Source organism: Protopterus annectens, chromosome 10.part0 (assembly GCF_019279795.1).
Source record: "Protopterus annectens isolate FY-2018-M chromosome 10.part0, PAN1.0, whole genome shotgun sequence".
Taxonomy (NCBI): Eukaryota; Metazoa; Chordata; order Ceratodontiformes; family Protopteridae; genus Protopterus; species Protopterus annectens.
The window spans coordinates 1,643,403,681-1,643,424,466 of record NC_056744.1 but is presented as its reverse complement, the minus strand read 5'-3'; the positions used below and the strand labels follow the sequence as shown (position 1 = coordinate 1,643,424,466).

The following is a 20,786-nucleotide window of genomic DNA, read 5'->3' as shown; positions in this document are numbered from 1 at the left end:
TTCAGCCAGAAGAGTTTCTGAGCTGCAAGCACTCATGGCTGTGAAACCCTTCATCATCATGCAGACAGGGTATCCCTCAGAACTAACCCATCCTTCATGTCCAAGGTGGTGTCCAGTGTGGCTCTCAACCAATCCATTCATCTGCCCACCTTTTTTTCCTAATCCCCAGAACAAGGGGGAAAGGATTCTGCACTCTCTAGATGTGTACAGACAGCTCAGATTCTATCTGGACAGGACTAAAATCATTCAGAAAGTCTGATCAGTTGTTGGTCAGCTTTGCTACAGGGAAAGAAGGCAAAGCTATCATCAAGCAAACCATTTCCAAATGGATAGCACACTGCATCCATTTCTGCTACAAACAGCATGGAAAGCCTCCCCCCTCCCAAGGGGGTCAGGACACACTCCACCAGAGCAGCCTTTACCTCTGCAGCTTTCCTAAGAGGAGTCCCCACCAGGGACATCCTTGAGGCTGCCACCTGGACAGCTGTTCACAGTTTTACTAAGCATTACCGCCTGCCTCTTTTCTCCAAATCCAATGCAGGGTTTGCCTGTGCAGTGCATCCTAGCCAGCCCCTAGTTTCCTTGACTGCCTCCACCCTTTTCCTCAGCTTTGGGAATCTACACAAATGTGATGACTGCAACAGTGAAACATGAAGAACATAGTACAGTTGTGAACACTTAACCATAAATGTAGATGTTCGAGTGTACTCACTGTTGCAGTCCTGGTTTCCCCTCCCTCCATCCCCCTTTATTCTCTTTCTTTCCTTACAAGGCACATACTGGTATTTATTTTCCACTGGTGCGGTTCGTCCACCAGAACCAGGCCTTCTACATTGGGGGCTTCTGACAAGTTAGAGCAAGAAAAACTGATGTAATGGCTTCGGCTGCCTTACTTTATACTACTGATGACCCGTCAGTCAGCAAGCAGCAGCAACCGACGCAGAAATACTAAGCCTCTATTATTCGGGCCAGCCGAGGGCTACCTTGGCAGGGATAACCCAAATGTGATGACTTCAACTGTGAATGCATTCGAACATTTAGATTTATGGTAAGTGTACACAACTGTACTATCTTAAGTTACCACCTTTTGAACCAGCGGCCTCCTCTCCAATGTTGTGTACTTGGAAAACTGTTGGCTTGAATTCTGCCAGCAGGGTTTCTGAACTTCACTCCCTTATGGCCACCCCTTCCTTGTGGAAAGGGTTTCTCTAAAGGCTAACCTTTCTTCCATTTCCAAGGTAGTAAATGAGCTGGCCATCAACCACGTTATACATTTAACTACTTTCTTTCCAAATACAAAAAAACGGAAGAGGGAGACTTCTCCACTCTGTGAATGTGCACAGACAATTTAGATTCTACCTTCTTAAGGTTAAAGACCTTAGGAAAGTAGACCAACTTTTTCCTTCCTTCCTGGAAGGCAAGGTATAATGTCGTCTCTAAACTGCAATCTCCAGTTGGATCTCAAAACTTATTTTTTGTTGTTCCTTCTACAGTAAGTCCCGATCTTCATCTGTCAAAGCCCACTCCACCAAAGCAGTATCCTCCTCTAATGCTTTCTTCAAAGGCATTGGCTCAAGACATATTCTTGAAGCAGCCACCTGGTCTTCTGTATACACTTTAAGAAAACGCTACAGAGTGGATGCTTTTTCAATATCTGGGACTTCCTTTTCCAGATCTGTACTCCCAGGATTGGTAGACAGCTCGCCTGTCTCCGTTCCATCCACCTTATCCAACCTTTAAACTTTGGAATTGCCCATCAGTATTGGAGTACTGCAGCAGTGATCTAAGGAAGGACGTAGTACAGTTCTGCTGATCACTGTTGCAGTATTGTATTGTATTGCATTCACCCCACAATTCCTACTGCTTATGCTGACCATTGTACACCTTGCATACTAAGGGGAAAGCAGTTCCCTTCCCTCCTCTTAGCTGGCATGTTTTTTTAGTTTACTCTGGCTTCTTCAGGGGTCTATATTTTTGCAAATGTTTGAAATTGCGAACACAATATAATTGACCCAAACACAACGAAAATGTCGAAGACACGGATCAGTGATGCCCCCCCCCCAAGGGAAAAAAATTGCCGATCTGTTAAAAAAAAAAAAAAAGTGTGGACACGCACTTAAATATACCAACTCCAAGATCGCAACACAGTAGAGAAAATGGCAAAGTCCTGAAAACAGCCCAGTGATTTTTTCCCCCCGTAGGAAAAAAATATCGCTGTTCCGTGCTTTCGGCATTTTGCTGTTTCACGTAAACACGTTCAAAACAGCATTCGCAACTTTAAGCTTTTGTTTAAATAATAGGAACCCTTCTTCAGGGCCTCCTGGCTCTACTTAGTCTGAAGATCTTGCACTCCTGTGTCCGGTTATGTGCCCTCGCCACCATGGGCTGGCATCATGAGTCAGACGTACGAGCATATAGGAGGTTTTTGCTTTGGTACATCAGCTGGATGTCAAGTTACTTTTGCAACATAATCCACCAGTATTGGAATACTGCAGCAGTGTTCATTAGGATGTCTGCTGTTATGGCAAGGTTTTACACAGCTGTTCCATCACTGGTTGTCTGAATGTGTTTGAGGAAGCAAGAAGAAACCAGAGACCCTTCCAAAAATCTGTGTGGGTATAGGAAGGACATACAGACTTTACAACTAATATCTGTGGCCCACCCCATCTCTACTTCAACTTAGAATGCAAAGTAGGATCATCTTTCTTGTTCTCTCATTTGACTTTTGCAGTGTTTTACTTTCATTTATGCATATCTACCTCTTGTCTATGTAGTCTGTCATAAATGTTGCACCTGTTGGAATTTCTAAGTCTGCTTTCACTTCTGCAATCTACTGTCATCTCTTCCTAATAATCCATATAGCTTTTCTGTCCACACTTATGCCATGTTATCAAGATGGGTTTGCCATCCCACATTCTAGGGCAATAGTCAGGAGATGGGCATCATATGTGCTGCCGGGGGTTTTACGTATACAGGCATGGAGAAATCCTAACTGACTTGCAGTATGCATCGGACATTACATGCATCACTGCAAGACATTACCCACTTACTCCAGTGCCTGTTCATAGCTCGTAACCTGCTTCACAAATGGGTACACCTACTGGGCTCCACAGAAAAGTAACTTGCTGCAGACAGAACACTAAACACTTCCTCCCCCTCCCAATGATAGGTGAGCTTACACCAGTCTCTCATTCCCACTTCTCACACCTGGCTCATTCAGCTCCAGAGACAGTAGTTGAACAAGACATAACATTTGAATCACTTTTTATAGCTCTTTCAAAAAGAAGTCTAAGAGATGATGGCTTCAGAAACTTGCATCACAGCTTTTCGTCGTAAAATGCCATCTCAAAATCATTCCAGCCTTGTTTAATACTTACAATTCCCAAAAACAGCAAGCAAGGAGGTACCAAGGTAAATAGACCAGTAATCCACACTAGCACCTCTGTCAGGCGAAGCAATAAAGCCACAGATAAATTCTTCAGTGAACACTCGTTTATTTAGCAGATTCCTACAGTTGCAGAACCACAAGCACTAACACAAAGACACAAACGTCTTAAACTCTTCGTTTTCATTTGATTAACTTCCTCAGATGTGGGCCATCTTTAACTGATTCAATTTATATGCTTAAAATAGTGACATCACGTAAAAACTATCCAATAATAAAAATGCATGCAACTTTTAAATTATTAGCTTAAATTAAAATAAAGTGCCTTTATGCATGTGCAAAAAATGTCCTTATGTACATACTGGTAGTTTTTGTGATTTCACTATTTTAAGCATATAAGTTGAATCCGTTAAACGTGGCCCACATCTGAGGAAGTTTATCAAACGAAAACGGAGAGTTTGACGTTTGTGTGTTTGTGTTAGTGCTTGTAGCTCTGCAACTGTAGGAATCTGCTAAATAAACGAGTGTTCACTGAAGAATGTATCCATGGCTTTATTACTACGCCTGACAGAGGTGCTAATGTGGATTACTTGTTTAATACTTCTTGTTGACTGTAGGTACATCATCCATCCAGCCTCAACCCCTTTTTCCCAGTTTGCACATGGGGTCAGGGTGTCACTTCAACAGTGACAACCATCTCAAGCCAGGGCTTACATCACTGGGTGGCTAGCCCTGCCTCGGTGACTGTAGGTAGTCACCTTTTAATTTTTCCCTCCCTCTCTGTTTCTGCAGCATTCTTTGTACTTCAGCCTAGATGTTCGTGTTTCACTGTTGCAGTTATCCTGCTGGCAGGCTACCCGCAGTCGGCCAGAATTCCAAAGTCTATGTCCGGCGTCAGTTGCTGTCACCTCTTCCCTGACATCAGTGCGCCAGGGGTATAAAAGATGCAGCCGACGCCATTTTCTTCAGTCTTTCTTGCCACGCAGTGCAGAAAGCAAAAGCCGTTTGCAAGTGCCGGTCGGCCGACTCCTGAGATTTTCAAATCCGAATTTCAGAACCGAAGTCTTCATTAAAGCTAAGTACCCCGTTGGGGAAACATTTTTCTTGCTCCAGACCGATGTCAGAAAAAGTTAACAATTGTATTTCTTGTGGGAAGCAAATACCTCATAAGGATTTTCACTCTTACTGTATTCCTTGCCTAGGCCCTGAGCACAACGTTGCTAGCTGTCGGTTTTGTGCTAGATTTAACCAACGCACTATCAAGCGTCTGTTTGATTTTGCATTTCATTACTTTGGCCAAAGATTTAATTATATAATGCCGTCGGACCAGCTGACAACCGGAGTTTACAAAAAACGCAAGGACAAGGATAGGCATCCAAGGTCCAAAACCGACGACGAGGCCTCTGCTAGGCCAGTCGCCGGTTCACCGGTTCTCAGTGAGGCGCTTTCACAGCCCCTGGCGCCCGCTACCTCAGAGCCACAGGCCGCATCCGACTCCCACGTGGAGCCGACTGGGCCTCTGGATACTCAAGGTATTGGACACTTGGAAATCATTCCCTCAGATGGGTCCGGAGCCGCTGAGCAGGCATCGGCTTCTGAGGGTGTCTTTAGACCTATACAACTATATATTAAGCCATCTTCAGCTTCAAAGACTAAAGCAGCTCTAAAGACAAAGAAACAAGTACAGCATTCTCCTACTCAGACTTCCATGCCTAAAAAACAGGTGCTCAAAATGGCCGAAGATCTAATTACTTTGATCAGGGGCTCCCATCCCCCTCCTGATAAGAGGCCTAGGCAAGAGACAGAGTATTATTCTTCTGATCAGGTTTCTATTTCCTCTAATTCCTCTTCTGAACAGGATTATTCCATGCTTCCCTATGAGGATTCTGATGCTGAAGAATCCATTCCTTCAGCCTCTCCTCCTGAGGATTATTCTTTTGGGGAAACCCTGCATACCATGAGTGAGCATTTTTACTGGGACAGCCAAGATTATTCTGAATCTAAGAAAAGGCTCAGAGACATTCTGCTACTTCCTCAGCACAGACCCCTTGCTATTCCACCTGTTCTAGACATTGTAGATGATGTATTTTCAGAGTCCGGCCTGTCCCCTGACTCTTTACCCCCTACACCTGCTAAGCCAGACAGATGGGTCCCGGATTCTCATAAATTCCTGTACAAAAACCCCGCTGCTGACCCAGAAACTATATCTCAGGGTCGCAAAGGGGTTAAAGCTTCCACTGCAAAAAACCCTGTCCTCTCTGATAGGGATTCTAGGGCTCTAGACAGATGGGGGGAAAAAAGTTTACACTTCTGCTACCCTGGCTGTAGGGGCTTTAAATTGTCAGTTTCATATGCTTAAATATCAGCAATATTTAATGTCACTGCTTAAACAGAAATTGTTGAGAAATACTGAATGTTCAGAGAACAAGGAATTGCAGGATTTATTGCATGCAGCTGAACAAGTGGGAAAGCATACGTTGCAATGTGGTTATGATTCACTGGAGGCCTCTTGCAGGGACGCAGTTACAGGTTCTGTGATTAGAAGGCATGCTTGGTTAAAGGAACAAAATCTGCCTGATCATGTTAAAGCAAAATTATTAGATGCACCATTACAGCATGACACTTTGTTTGGTACTAAAGCAGAAGAGGTGTTGAAAAAATGGAGGATAAAGCAAAATCTATGCAGACAGTCAAGGATTTTTTATAAGTACAGCCACCCACGTTTAGCAGGAACTGGCCTTCTAAAAGTTGGTCCTTTCCACTGTCAGACAGACCACAAAGAAGCAGATATAGGCGTCCCAGAGGCAGATCTCAGCCCCAAGGCTCATACAGGCCTAAACAATGGGGTGCTCCTACCTCCAAAAGCGGAGAAGACAAATCACAACCTTACAGGAAACAGTCCCAATGACTTCCTCTACCAGATCCAAGCACTTTTCTTTTGGCAGCCCCCTTAGGAGGAAAACTAGCACTTTTTCCATCAAATTGGCAAATGGTTACCCAAGACAAATGGGTCCTGAACATAGTGTCCCAAGGCTACAGGTTCCATTTTCACACTCTACCAAAGTCTAAAGGTATGCCAGACCTGCCACACAATCAATGGGCAGAGGCACAAAAACAAATTACAGCCCTCATGGACATGAGGGCCATTCAGCAAGTACCACAACAAGAGCAGGGGCAAGGATTTTACTCCAGACTTTTCCTAGTACCCAGAAAGGACAAAACCTGGAGACCAATACTGGACCTGTCTATTCTAAATAAGTTTCTGGAAGTTCCAAAATTCAAGATGTTGACTCTACAGCAGCTACTGCCCATGCTGGGCAAGAAGGCTTGGCTTGTAACTTTGGACCTAAAAGAGGCATACCTGCATGTCCCAATCAGAATATCTTGCAGAAAATACCTCAGATTCATAGCTGGCTCAATGCATTACCAATTGTCTGCACTGCCCTTTGGCTTATCTACTGCGCCCAGGGTCTTCACAAAATGCATGGCACCAGTAATTGCGTTTTGCAGACAAAAAGGAATACAAATATATCCCTACTTGAACGACTGCCTAATTCAAGCAGAGAATAAAGACATTCTTCTAAAGCATCTGGTGTTTGTAAAAAGATTACTAATTGGCCTAGGGTACACAGTAAACGAAAAATCAAAAGAGATAATATTCCAGGGTGCAAGCTTTAATACAACTGCCCAGATGGCTTATCTCACGCCAGACAAACAAAAGCAACTGACTACTTACTTCAAGAAATTGGCAACAAAAACCCACTTATCTGCAAGGAAAATCCTGCAGGCCTTGGGTTTCATGGCATCCTGCATTCTACTAATTCCATATGCCAGACTGCATATAAGGAAACTACAGTAGTACCTAAAAAGTGTTTGGACTCAGCATTGCCACAGCCTGGAGACAGTAATTGCACTCATTCCCTGCCTGCAACAGAAGTTTCGATGGTGGGCAGAAGCCTGTCAGCACAACAAGGGTCTGCCATTCAGTTTACCCACAGCCAGACAGGCGCTGACAACGGATGCATCAGATTATGCCTGGGGGCCCATATGGCAGGAAAATGTGTTCAGGGCACATGGCCTGCAAACCAGATGCATCTTCACATCAATCAAAAAGAGATGCTAGCTGTTCAAAATGCCCTGACAGCCTTCAAGGGCCTGCTTCATCCAGGACAGTTACTGATAGACCGACATCACTACGGTCATGTGGTACATAAACAAGCAGGGAGGTACACATTCCTACATCCTCTGCAGACAAGCAATGACCTTATGGGACACAGCGTTGGCTTTTCAAGTTCACCTGCAAGCACAATTCCTGCCAGGAAAAACAAATACTCTGGCAGACGAACTAAGCAGAAACCTCATGGATCCCCACAAATGGAAACTGGATCCGCAAGTCTTCAGCATGATAATAAGGAAATGGGGATGCCCAGACCTAGATCTATTTGCCTCCCCTCACAACTGCCAATTGCAGACATTTTGCACAAGGATTTATCACAAGCAAGCATGGAAAGTGGACGCCCTATCCTTCAGCTGGAAAAAATCTAACAGTATATGCTTTTCCCCCACTGCCTCTCCTTCTCAGGGTACTCCTAAAGGTCAGACAAGAGAAGCCAAAAATGATACTGATTGCACCAGACTGGCCACGCCAGCACTAGTTCCCAATCCTAAAGAGCTTGTCTCAAGGTCCAGCATGGTTGCCTCGGACTTCTCACTTGCTGACCCAACAGAACAATCAGATCCTGCACAGCCAACTTAGGACCTTAAATCTGGCAGCATGGCAGATAATTTAGCCATTCAGAACACTCCTCTTTCAAAAGCTGTTATGGATGTTCTCTTGGAGGCCAGGAGGCCCAGTACCAGAAAATCTTACGCAGAAAAATGGAAGAGATTCTGTGCTTTGAACCAGGAACAAGGCATTGACATGGGTGTACCAAATATCCCTCAGATTTTACAATACCTAACAGATGCTGAACAAAGGCCTTTCTTTCTCGTCAATTAAGATTCATGCCTTTGCCATTTCAGCCCATTACAATATGGAACCACCTATCTTTTCTCAGCCTTTAATAAGGCAGTACTGCAGAGGGGCCAAAAACATTAGGCCTCCAAGGAAAGCACCAATTCCGGCATGGGACCTCAATTATGTTTTGGAAAAACTCACACTGCCTCCTTTCGAGCCAGCATTAACAGCAGATATAAAATTCTTATCCTGGAAAACAGCTCTGCTCCTAGCAATAACCTCTGCAAGGCGAGTCTCAGAGTTACAGGCACTCATGGCTGTGGAACCTTTCATTATTTTTCATTCAGACAGGGTTTCTCTAAGGACAAACCTTACATTTATGCCTAAAGTGATGTCCAGTGTGGCCCTCAACCAAACCATTCACTTGCCTACCTTTTTATCCAAATCCACAGAACAAGGGTGAGAAAATTCTGCATTCTTTGGACATACACAGGCAGTTATGTTTCTACTTGTACAGAACTAAAGCTTTCAGAAAGACTGAGCAACTTTTAGTGTCATATGCTGCAGGATCACAAGGAAAGGCTATCTCAAAACAGACTATTTCTAAATGGATAGGCCATTGCATCCATTTCTGCTATTTTCAACATGGCATATCAGTGCCTAAGAGCATTAGGCCTCATTCCACCAGAGCAGCAGCCACTTCAGCAGCCTTCCTCAGAGGAGTACCAACCAAAGATATCTTAGAGGCTGCAACTTGGAGTTCAGTGCACACCTTCACAAAGCACTACCACTTACCTCTTTACTCTTAAGTCCAGAGCAGGTTTTGCCACTGCAGTTCTGCAGGGCCTCATAGCCTCTCCTAATCCTATTTAGCCCAGCCACCCAACCTCAGCTTTGGGATTCAACCCAAGAGTAATGACTGCAACAGTGAAACACAATGAACATAGTACAGTTGTGTACCTACCATAAATGTAGATGTTCGAGTGTATTCACTGTTGCAGTCCAAATTACCCACCCACCATCCCCCTTTATCTTTGCTGGGATTTATCTGCACTTCTCTATCCTATACAACATATTTGGTGTATTTGCTTGTAGATGAAGGAAATGTTATTTTTGTACATGCATTTTTATTGGCATATTTTTTCAGCCTACCTGTTTGGGGGCACCTGACATCTGGGGCAAGAAAAACTGAAGAAAATGGCGTCGGCTGCATCTTTTATACCCCAGTCTTACTGACGTCAGGAAAGAGGTGACAGCAACCAAAGCTGGACCTAGACTTTGGAATTCTGGCAGACTGCGGGTAGCCTGCCAGCAGGATAACCCAAGAGTAATGACTGCAACAGTGAATACACTCGAACATCTACATTTATGGTAGGTACACAACTGTACTTTATCTTTCAGTGTGTGTGTGTGTGTGTGTGTGTGTGTGTGTGTGTGTGTGTGTGTGTGTGTGTGTGTGTGTGTGTGTGTGTGTGTGTGTGTGTGTGTGTGTGTTTATCTGGATCCATTACTCTCTGATTCATTTATAATATCCAGTAGTGGCCAACCTTCTGTCTGCTCTTCTGTTGACCTAAACCAAGGGTCCCCTGCTGTTGTGTTTAGCACAGGGGCCTGAAAGAAGAAGAAAAAAAAACTCTACACACTTCTTCAAGCCCAGAAATGAAGGCAGTACACCTCTGCCTAGCAATTAACCAAAGAATTCTGAATAACTGTTCAGCAAGTGAACTTTAACACTTCAGAAACCTCCCAACATGTTTACAATTTCTCTAACCTTTTCAGTTGTATTCCCTAGCTTTTCACTTTGTAATTGTAAAAAAAAAACAAATGTATTTCGTAGTACAAACATAATTTTGACACATCTTATTATCTTTTACTTTTTTTAGTTAATATTAAACCATTTTCAAATAGTTCTTCTTGCTGTACTGTTATTCCCTCCTTTGTCCAATTTTTTTTTGTTTTGTACTTAATACAGTATATTTACATAGAAAAACAACATGCTTTGTAAGTTTTTCTCAGATAATGAATAAATTTCTTTCCAAAGTCGTACACCTCCAAAACATCCTGTAATCTGGCATGACTAACATTATTAGACCTTTTTAATGTCGTAATTCACAATTTTTGTTTCTGTCGGTCTCTTCTGTATATAATCCACTACTCCCTTATAATTATCTTGTCATTCTACTGTCTGCTATAAGTATCATCTTGCAGTTTATTTTTTCTCTTAAGATTTTAAAGATAATGGTTTATTTTTTCTGTGTTTGTCCACATGTGTGATTGCAGTGTTGTCATAGTCTTGTAGCCATTTTGGTGAAGTGCAGTTGGACTTCAGTTCTCTAAATAAGATCTATATGGTAAAATGGGGACAGAACTTATCACTGTTTTCAATCCTTGTAATTACAATAACTCGTGTCATTCATTCAGTAACTGTAACAAAATAGCATTCTTTTCCTTTATCAAAGATTTGTAGTCATAGCCTGTCCTTTCAGAATCTGTTTATTTTTCATACATTATGAATATGCATATTTACTGGCTCCATAATTGCAAACTAAGGCCTTCGTGTATTCTTTTTGGGTCCTTTACCATTATCATTTCCTCTTTCTTAACCTTTATACCCAGTAATGAGTTGATTACTTATAATCTCTCTTTCTTTAAATCTCTGTTGCCATAAAAGTAACCTCTGTACCAACCACTGACTTCATGCTTTACAAAGTTGTCATAGATTTAATGTTCTTTCTAGATTTCTTCAACTTCCTGATGAAAACGTTACTGCTTAACTGGTATTCTCACCATATTCCCAGCATAGAACTAGATCTAAAAAACATGAACTCTGTACTTTACTGCTTATTTCTTAATGTCCTGTAAGAGCCAGGTATCAATTCCCATTATTTTTGCTTCTGTCTGTATCTCTACTTTTTTTAAATTCCAAGTATAAACTTCCCATTCTACAAAATTTTCCATTCTCTAATACCTGCAGTTAGTTTCCCTTTCCCTTTTCTTAAGTACATATTGGTCTCCCATCCAGATAATATGTCTGTGGACCAACACATGGAATTTTTATCCTTTCCAGTTATTCCCTTCGGCCCGATGGTGTAGTCTGAACATACATATACAACACTAACACCTTCCCTTTACTCACTAAATCATTTGTTACATATCTCTGTGGCAATAGGGTAGTTTTGTCTAACATTTTAGTGTTTTCCCCCATGTATTATAATCCCTTTTGTTGAACACAAATCTTCTCCCTCCCGACCATACTGCTTTCTACCTAGTAATTGCCTTTATTTCTTTTTCCTGATCTGTTGTGGTAAGCTAGACATCCACCAACCCCAGGACATCAGACTGAATTGTACTAACCTATTTTGCCACCACAGTTCTCTCTTTATATGTGACTTAATGTTGTTTAGTCCAAAAGCACATTTATTGTATCCATCTTCTATCTTTCCCTCTTTTTGACTTTTTTAATGTTCTTTCTGTTTTCTCATACTAAACAGCTGGGAATTGATATCATTAGCTCTGTTTTAGTTGTATGTCCTTCCTTTTGCCCACTGTTAATACTTAAAACAGCATTTCATGTTTATTTCCCTTTCTTCCCCATCTCCATCCTCCTACTCCTGCTGTATTCAATAGCAACTCTTTTTTTCCCCCAACTGACTTCTTCAAAGTTGTATTCAAGTCAGAAGCTTTCCTGGCTTCCACATAGTCTGCACGTTGCTATGTATGTGGTTTTGGAATGACTCCTTTTCTAGCACTGTTTACTGTTTGCATTTTACTTTGTTAGATTGTATAACCCACTTCCCCTCAAACAATTTCACATTTTAGGTTGCATTGACAAGCAGAATGTCACTGAAACCAAAAATGTCCATAATATTTTTCAAATGTATCCAAGGGCAGCTTGTGAAACTGAAGTTCAGACATTCCGTTTATTGGTAAGTAATAGGAAACATCTTCCTTTAAGGAGGTAAGAGATTGTGATGCAAGTCATGGAGCTGCTTTTGTAGGGTGCTCCTGACATCAAAATGAGTTTTTATTTTCCCTTCAGTTTAAATTCTCCAGTTAGTGGCACAGAAAATGTAGGTCAATGGCACTTCATCCTTTGAGGAAGGCTGTTAAAATTTATGCTTATTGGTTTGTCCAGTCAGTGTGTAAGTTTTTGAATATGAAATATCAATGTATAGCAGTGCATGTGGATTGCCGGAATGGACTGAATGTGTGGGGCTTACCATTGCAAAAAAAAAAATTAAATGACCGAGATTGTCGGCATTTGCTGCTCTTAATTTTCTTTCCACATAATTCCAGGACTCACAGTTATCTTGGAATTACAATAGGGAGTCCTGCTGCAGTTGTGTAGTGTTTCTTGTTTATGGATGTTTGTGAAGAACAGAAACAAAACTGTACTAAACAACAGTACATAGTTTGGAGTAGGTAATTGCAGACTGGAAATTTTTGAATTATTATTGACTGAGATCAGAGTGGGTATAAGAGGAAAAGGGACGAGTTAAAACTGCAAGCATTGATTCCTGTAGAGTTTGTTTATAAGATAGTCATTTTTTTTTTCAATTATATGCTTAAATGGAAAACAGACTTTTAATCTTGTTTTTTTCTTTTGTATAGTTTACAGATTTGGGATGCCTTAACACAGAACAACTCACCTCATTTCCTGCACAAGGACGTTTTTTTTATCCAATAAAGTACTAGCTCGGAACCTCTTTAAAACATGGTACTATAACAACAGATGAAGCCTCAGTAATTTGTTGGAAAGTAGTCTTTCTTTAAACACCACATTTTTTGACAACAGCCCCTCTTCCAAGCTTAGCAAGCCATGGAAAACACTGCTGCAGACCAGATGCACAGCATGACTAATAGCAGTCAGTTGTTTGCATGTGACCAGTGTGAAGGTGTCTTCCCCAGGCTAATAGATCTACAGCTACACCTAGAGTCTCACAAGGAGGAAAGACCATATGTTTGTGCCCAATGTGGACGAAGTTACAGACATGCCGGTAGCCTTGTGAATCATAAAAAGACTCATGAAGTAGGCCTTTTCCAATGCATGGTGTGCTATAAAGAATTTACCAACCCTATGGCCTTGAAAAACCACCTAAGAACTCACACTCTTGATAAACAATACAGATGTAAAGACTGTGGCATGGGCTTTAGGGTAGCTGCACATCTAGTGAGTCATAGAAAAATTCATGGTGAGAGACCGTACCATTGCCCTGTTTGTGGGGAAGACTTTCTCAGGTTATCAGACTTACAACAACATCAGACTACCCATGGCAGTGATGCTATTTCACAAGAGCACATCAGCTACTTTGGTAAAAATGAAAGGTCTGACTTGAATTCCAGTGCTGATGCTTCACAGAGTTCTGCTGTTAGGACCTTGGAAGATCATGGCTTGCTCAATGATTCCAACAACAGTGCTTCATTTATGTCTGAGAACACTACTTCAGCTCAGGACCTTAGCAACTGTGAAAATCTTGAAAATGAAAATGCTGCACTTCAAATCCATGCAAATAAGAGAGGCAGTACCCAGATAGAAGACCTAAATAGTCACATAGGTAGCCCCGAAAGAGATGAAGAAAGACCTTTTAAATGCAAAGAATGTGGAAAGAGCTATAAACATGCAGGGAGTTTGACAAATCATAAACAAACCCATACTACAGGAATTTATCAGTGCTCTTTGTGTTATAAAGAGTACCATAACCTTATGGCCCTTAAAAATCACATTCGCCTTCATTCACAGTACAAGCCATACCGATGTTCAGAGTGTGGCAAAGGTTTCCGGGTATTTACAGACCTTACAAATCACCAAAGAATCCACATGGGTGAGAATTGTTTCACTGAGGGTTTTTCTGCCTCTTCTAACTTTCAGCAGAATGAGCTGCTTTATAGCAGTGGTCATCACAGGAGAGAGGAAGGGGATGAATTAGGGAAGTCTGAAGATAAGAACGATCTTCTACATGATGCCTCTGAAGTTAACAGTGATGAAAACTGTTTTGAAGAACCTACTCATAAACCACAGCTCCAAGAAAACAAAGAATCAGGCCGTGACAGGTTATATCACAGATTTAAAAAGGTTCGTAGAAATATATCTGAAAAGTTAAGGAAATCTGCAGTTACTGTTAAGTCCATATTAAAGGACAGGGATAGTGATATTTCACTTGTCACAGAGCCCTCTTACAGCAGAGAAATTCATTCTCCTGTAGATAGCAAAACACATATATGCGTGTACTGTGGGGGTGTTTTTTCTGGTATTGAGGAGCTGAGAAACCACACGTGTTCTTTCACTGACAGTAGCAGCACAGCTAATACTTTACAGCCTGGAAAAGAATCAGAACACCTGGAAAATGGACATGTTTCTGAAAATGAAAATGACCTTCCAATCAATGAAGACTCATCTGGCTTACTCAAACAAGAGAATGATCTAGGGGACAGGCCTTTTAAATGTCAAGTGTGTGGAAAGTCTTACCGGCATGCAGGAAGCCTAATAAATCATAAAAAGTCTCATCAGTTAGGAGTTTACAGTTGCCAAATTTGTTTGAAACAGTTTTTTAACCTAGGTGCACTAAAGAATCACCTCCGAACTCATACACGATCCAGGGCCAGCAGTGGCATGAAATTATCATCATCACCAGAAACTCCAAGACAAAGAATATTACAAAGCAGTAATACAGCTTATAATTGTCTTGAATGTGGTGAGAGTTTCCTCAGTAGAATCAGTTTTATGCAGCATCAGAAAAAGCATGATGCCAGCAGAGAACCAGCACACGAATTAGATGTTTCCAGACTCCAGGACAGTATTACTGATGATCAGTACAATGTAGATGCAGATAGGCTGCAGGAGCCTTTCACGCCTAGCAGGGATGGTGTTCTGAATGATGGACTCTTAAAGCACATTAAATGTGAGCTACAGAACTGTAAACCATTAGATCTACAGAATCAAGGGCAAGCAAATTCTACAGAAATATACCCTCCATGTAATTTATCTAAAAATAATGTCCAAGACATGAGTCCAGATATGCAAAAAGGAACTTTTCAAGAAGGGCAGACAAATCCTACAGAAACACCCCCTGCTTTTAACTCATCTAAAAGTAATGTCAAGGCCAGTTGGAGCCCAAATATCCACAAAGAAGCCTTTCTCAATGAAAACACATGTGCTGTAAAGAGTCCAGTTCAGCCAAGCATGGAAACTGTTCAAGCAAAAATTGACATTAAGCAACCTCAGAATTCACATGTGAATGGACATGCTACAGACAGTGTTGCAGAGGACCCAGCTGAGTGTCCCACAGTAGATGTTGGTACCAGTGCAGACACTGAAGATCGGCCTTACAAATGTAACCAGTGCAGCAAAGCATATAGGCATGCAGGAAGTTTAGCAAACCATAAACATACACACCAAAATGGGATTTACCATTGTCCTGTTTGTGAAAAACAGATGTCCAATCTTGTAGCACTCAGGAGCCACCTTCGCATTCATAAAAAGTATCAGAGTAGAAGTAGTTTTCCTGTTCCTGGGGACCTGATGTATTATAATCATTTTCAAGAAAAAGATGATTCTTACAGTTGCCCTGCTTGTGGGGAGAATTTTTCAAGCACGTCTAATTTGCAACACCATCTTCAGTTAGTCCATGGTAGCATTGGAGAACCACAGAACCAGAGTCTGAAGCTAAGCTTCGAAGAAAGTCCAGACCATGGGGACTTAACTGGAGCTGTGGTTACACATTCAGAGACTGCTGATGCCACAGAGTCAAGTGCTTGTATACCACTGTATAACAAAGTATGCGATACTTTAGTGTATGAGACAGAATTCCACAGTAGAGAAGAAGATGGTGCTGATGACACTTATGAAAGTTTCAGTAACCTGCCACATATATGTGGCCGTTGTGGAAAGATGTATGATGACATGGACAGCCTTGAAAACCACAGCTGTCATCTAGACAATGGAGATATGTCATGTTTGCAAGGCGATAGTGATATGGACCTTCAGAATTCCAGTTTGAGTACTGAGGAGCCACTGGAAGCGATGGAGCACAGTAACTATGAGACTGATATGAATAATGCTCATACTAGCCCCAGTACTGAACATCAAGAAGGACAAGGCAGCCCTGAAAAACGTACCTTTAAGTGTAACTTGTGTGACAAGACCTACAGACATGCAGGAAGTTTAACAAACCATGAGAATACTCACAGGAAAGGAGACTTTCAGTGTTTAGTTTGTCAGAAAACATGCTTTAACTATGCTGCATTCAGGAGCCACCTCCGTACTCACTCAAAGACTAAAACAAACTCAGCTTTGTATAATAATAAACAAACTTTTTCTCCTGAAAGTCCTGAAAAGAATGTCAGTTTCTCTTCCTCCAATATTAGTGGTTCTCCTGGTCATTTAGATTTGTCATACAGTAGGCCTCTCAAAGAAGAAAAAGAAGACACAGAAGTTTCCTTGATTTCCTCTGAGCATTATTCTGAATATACAGCTGAAGATTTTGAATCCTGTAATGACAAGCCTCACAAAATGATCAGCAGTGAAATAGCAGATCTTGGGCAATCACAGAGTCTGAACCATATATTGATTACAGACCCTTCTGCTGAGAATTCAGTGGACAAAACCTGTAGCAGTAGTTTAGAAATAACTGACAGTTGCCCTCAGAAGACTGTAAAGTCTGAGGTGAATTATTTGACTGGAGATAATTATCAAAGTGATATTTCAGACAAAGCAGAAGAGCAGTCCTTTGAGGAAGTCTGCAACAGTTTTAAAAAGTTAGAAGATGCCAGAATTGACAATAAGAATGGAAATTCACAAAGTATTGCATGTTGTGAGGATTCTAACTCATCATCATCATCGTCGTCTTCCTCATCATCATCCTCGTCGTCTTCTAGTGAAGATCCAAAGACTCATGGAGATGTAGATGGTACTGAATCTAGTAAAGCGCATAGAGAGGATCATGATCGGCCATTCAGGTGTGAAGAATGTGGGCGGTCCTACAGACATGCCGGAAGTTTGCTGAATCACAAGCAGACCCACAAAACAGGGATATTCCGATGCTCTGTTTGCCTGAAAAGATTTTTTAACTTAATGGCATTTAAGAACCACTTTCGTATCCACTTTCAGAAAAAACCTCACAAATGTCTGGAATGTGGCAGAGCGTTCAGGTTGCAAAAGCAGTTGATCTGCCATCAACGAGTTCACAGGGATAAACCATCTTCTGTCAGGATGGCATCCTCTGTCAGGAAAGCATCACAGAAGCATGCATATGATCTGCAGTTTTCAGACAATTGCCCTCCAGATGATGGTGGCAGTACCCTGAAAGAAGAGGATTGTGCATTCATTAATAAACTAACTGATGCCTCCATAGTGGATGCACAAGACCAGTTTAGTGAGAAAAAGCAGAATGTTTCAAGTTTTAACACTGGAGAATCGTACATTATGTCAGACATACCTAGACACGAGCAAAGCACTTCTAATAGTAAAAAGGTTGCCATTTTGACTAAGGTAGGATCAGATTCTGAAAAACTTATGAATGTTGAAAGAGATGTACCATCAGGGCCTGACAAGGAGGAAATGGGTGTGGATGATCGACCTTTTAAATGTGACAAGTGTGACCGGTGTTACAGACATGCAGGCAGCCTTCTGAACCACAAAAAGAGTCATACAACAGGAGATTTTTATTGTCCTATATGTGAAAAGACTTACCCCAATTTGATGGCAATGAAAAACCACCAGCGGATCCACTTTGAGATCAAACGGTTCCAGTGTCAAGAGTGTGGTAAAGCATTCAAAGGGCAAAAACAGCTGCTAAAACACAGCCACAGTCATACTCGCAAAAAGACTTTCCACTGTGGTGTTTGTGACAAGAGCTTCCCTGATAAGTTACAGTTACAGGAGCACTCCAAAGAGCATAAAGATCAAAACCCACAGCTAAGCCTTTTGGGTGACTCTAGTGAAAGGGAATTGGAGCACAATGAAGAAGTAACTAACCCTGTAAAAGGCAAATCCTCAGTGTTGCCTTCTTGTAAAAGAAGAGCCAAAATCAAAAACAATGCACCTTCTGATCACCAACATTCATGCAGTAACTGTCAGAGTGTTTTCCAGTCATATAAAGAGTTTGAGCAGCATTATTGCACTTTTTATGATCAAAATGAAACATCTTTAGCAGATTGTAAAGATTTCCATACAGATGTGGTTTCTCAGTCTAATCAGAAATCATGTACAGAAAATAAAACATTGCATCATGATCAGATTGAATGTGGGACTAGCCAAACCTGCAGCAGTCCTGAAGAGCGACCATACAAGTGTGACTTGTGCGGAAGGACTTACAGGCATGCTGGTAGCTTGCTTAATCATAAAAATACACACACATCAGGTATTTTCAAGTGTTACATATGCATGAAGCAATTCTTTAATCCTATGGCAATAAAGAATCACCTACGTATCCATACAACTGACAAACAGTACAAATGTTTAGTGTGTGACAAGACTTTTAGAGTATCCAGAGAACTTAAAAACCATGAGAGGGTGCACACTGGGGAACGGCCTTACAGTTGTAATGACTGTGGCAAAGGCTTCTTGCATAAACAAAGCCTGATACATCATCAACGAATTCACAACAGTACGAAACATGTAGCCAAACGATGTAGGAATAGGAAGGCACTTAATATTAACAAAGGTACATGTGACAGCTCTAGCAGAGAATCCCCCATAGAAGTTCATGAAGATGCAGAATTGAAAACTGATATTTGTTTTCCTGCCACTGGTATTGTGGAGTGTAATAGTGAAAGTGTTAATGAAGTGGGGCGATCAAGACCTGTTAGAACTAGAAAGCGCAAAAAGATGTGGCTTTATGAGGAAGAGTATTTGACAGATCTAGATATCGACATCCGCCCTTTTAAGTGTAACCAATGTGGGAAAACATACATACACGCAGGTAGCCTTTTGAACCACAAAAAAACGCACAAAACTGGAGTGTATTTGTGCCCAGTTTGCAAGAAAGAATTCTCCAATCCTATAGCACTAAAGAGCCATGAGAGAATCCATCTGGAGAAGAATCTGTACAAGTGCAATGAATGCAGCAAAGAATTCCGCTTGTCAAGGCAGCTTGTTTCTCATCAGCGGGTTCATGGCAAGAGCTCTGGTGCTTGTAACTTGAGCTTCTCACAGCCTGAACTCGAGCAGCACTCACTGGACCACAGTGCTAGTTTAGAATATAGTGTAGAAGAGAAAATAAATACTGTAGCGAAAAACACAGAAGACATTCCTGTTGGTGTGTTGAGATAGCCAGTGGTGCAAGTGAATGAAATGTGGCTGAGACCAATTTTGTCACTGTCTGAAGGAGTTCCACTGGGAAGGGCATTACATTTTAAATGTGTATGTGCTAGATATTTTTGTCATACCCTGTTTAAAAAAAAATTGAAAACTGCCAGGAATCATAACAAGTATTTACTGTATAGAGTTGGTAATAAGCTGTGTTTGATTTTAAGAAATGGCAGGCTTTTTTTGCATGAACAAGAATGCCTGAGCCCCCCTTGACAGTTTTTAGCAGCATGTTAAGCTCTGTTTCCATCATGTAAATAGTAAAAATAAAATAAAATAAAATTAGAGGATTTGTGCCATAAAAATGTTGCTGTTCTTGAGGAACTTCATAAGGTGGCAAGTCCAACAGGGCCCATTTAAAATGGGATGATTTTTTTTTTCAGAAGCAAAAGATTCATTTGCCATAGTCTTGTTCCACTACTAAGCAGTTTAAAAATGTACTTAGCACTGCTCGGTTGTTCAGTAGTGGCCAACTGAAAATGAAGAAAAAGGGCACATTTAATGAAGTTGGATCCTCTGAATTGTTTGTGTATTAACTGCTCCCTCACCCAGGAGCAACTAAGAAATTAATTTAAGAAGTAAAAACTGCAAGGGTGTGACCAGGAATCAGGCACAGAGTTATGATTAATTTAAAAAAAAAGAGACTGGGTGAGTGAGTGAAGGCCGTGTGATTGGCTGATATTGTGATTTGACTTAAGTATGACAGCAAATGTTTATTTTTGCCCCCAAACTGTTTTTCAGCTAAAGAGTGCTATTGTGTATCTACGTATGAGAGTACTATTTTGTTTCAAAACAAAAGTTTTCTTTTAATAGTGGAAAAAAATATATGCATACATATGTATACCCCTCTGTCCTTAGAACTTAGAAGTCTAGTTAGCACATCTCCTGCCATCTTGTGTTAATTAGATAAGCAGGCAGCAATTGGGCAAGTAACCACTAATTGGTGTTTTGTAATACTGACACAGTTGTGAAACGATTAGGTAATTGCCAAACAGTTAATTTAATAAGATGACAAAAGAAAACTACCATTAAGCTGAATGTTGTCTAATCAATTTACAGTTAATGCCATTAAGTGGCCACTCACCCAGTGATATATCTACATGCTTCCTGCTCATCTAATTTATGTAAGATAGCAGGAG

The 20,786-nt window shown here is 41.2% G+C and overlaps 1 protein-coding gene across 1 annotated transcript in view; it reads left to right on the top strand.

Annotated features, from left to right (window-relative positions):
- The window catches only part of LOC122814358, an 862,993-nt gene that overhangs the window by 409,927 nt on the left and 432,280 nt on the right, over nucleotides 1-20,786 (top strand). Inside the window, exon 3 of the mRNA XM_044086944.1 lies at nucleotides 12,954-19,610. Within this exon, the coding sequence (XP_043942879.1) occupies nucleotides 13,162-19,610 (6,449 nt within the window). The 5' untranslated portion in view covers nucleotides 12,954-13,161. The remainder of the gene's footprint in view (nucleotides 1-12,953; nucleotides 19,611-20,786) is intronic.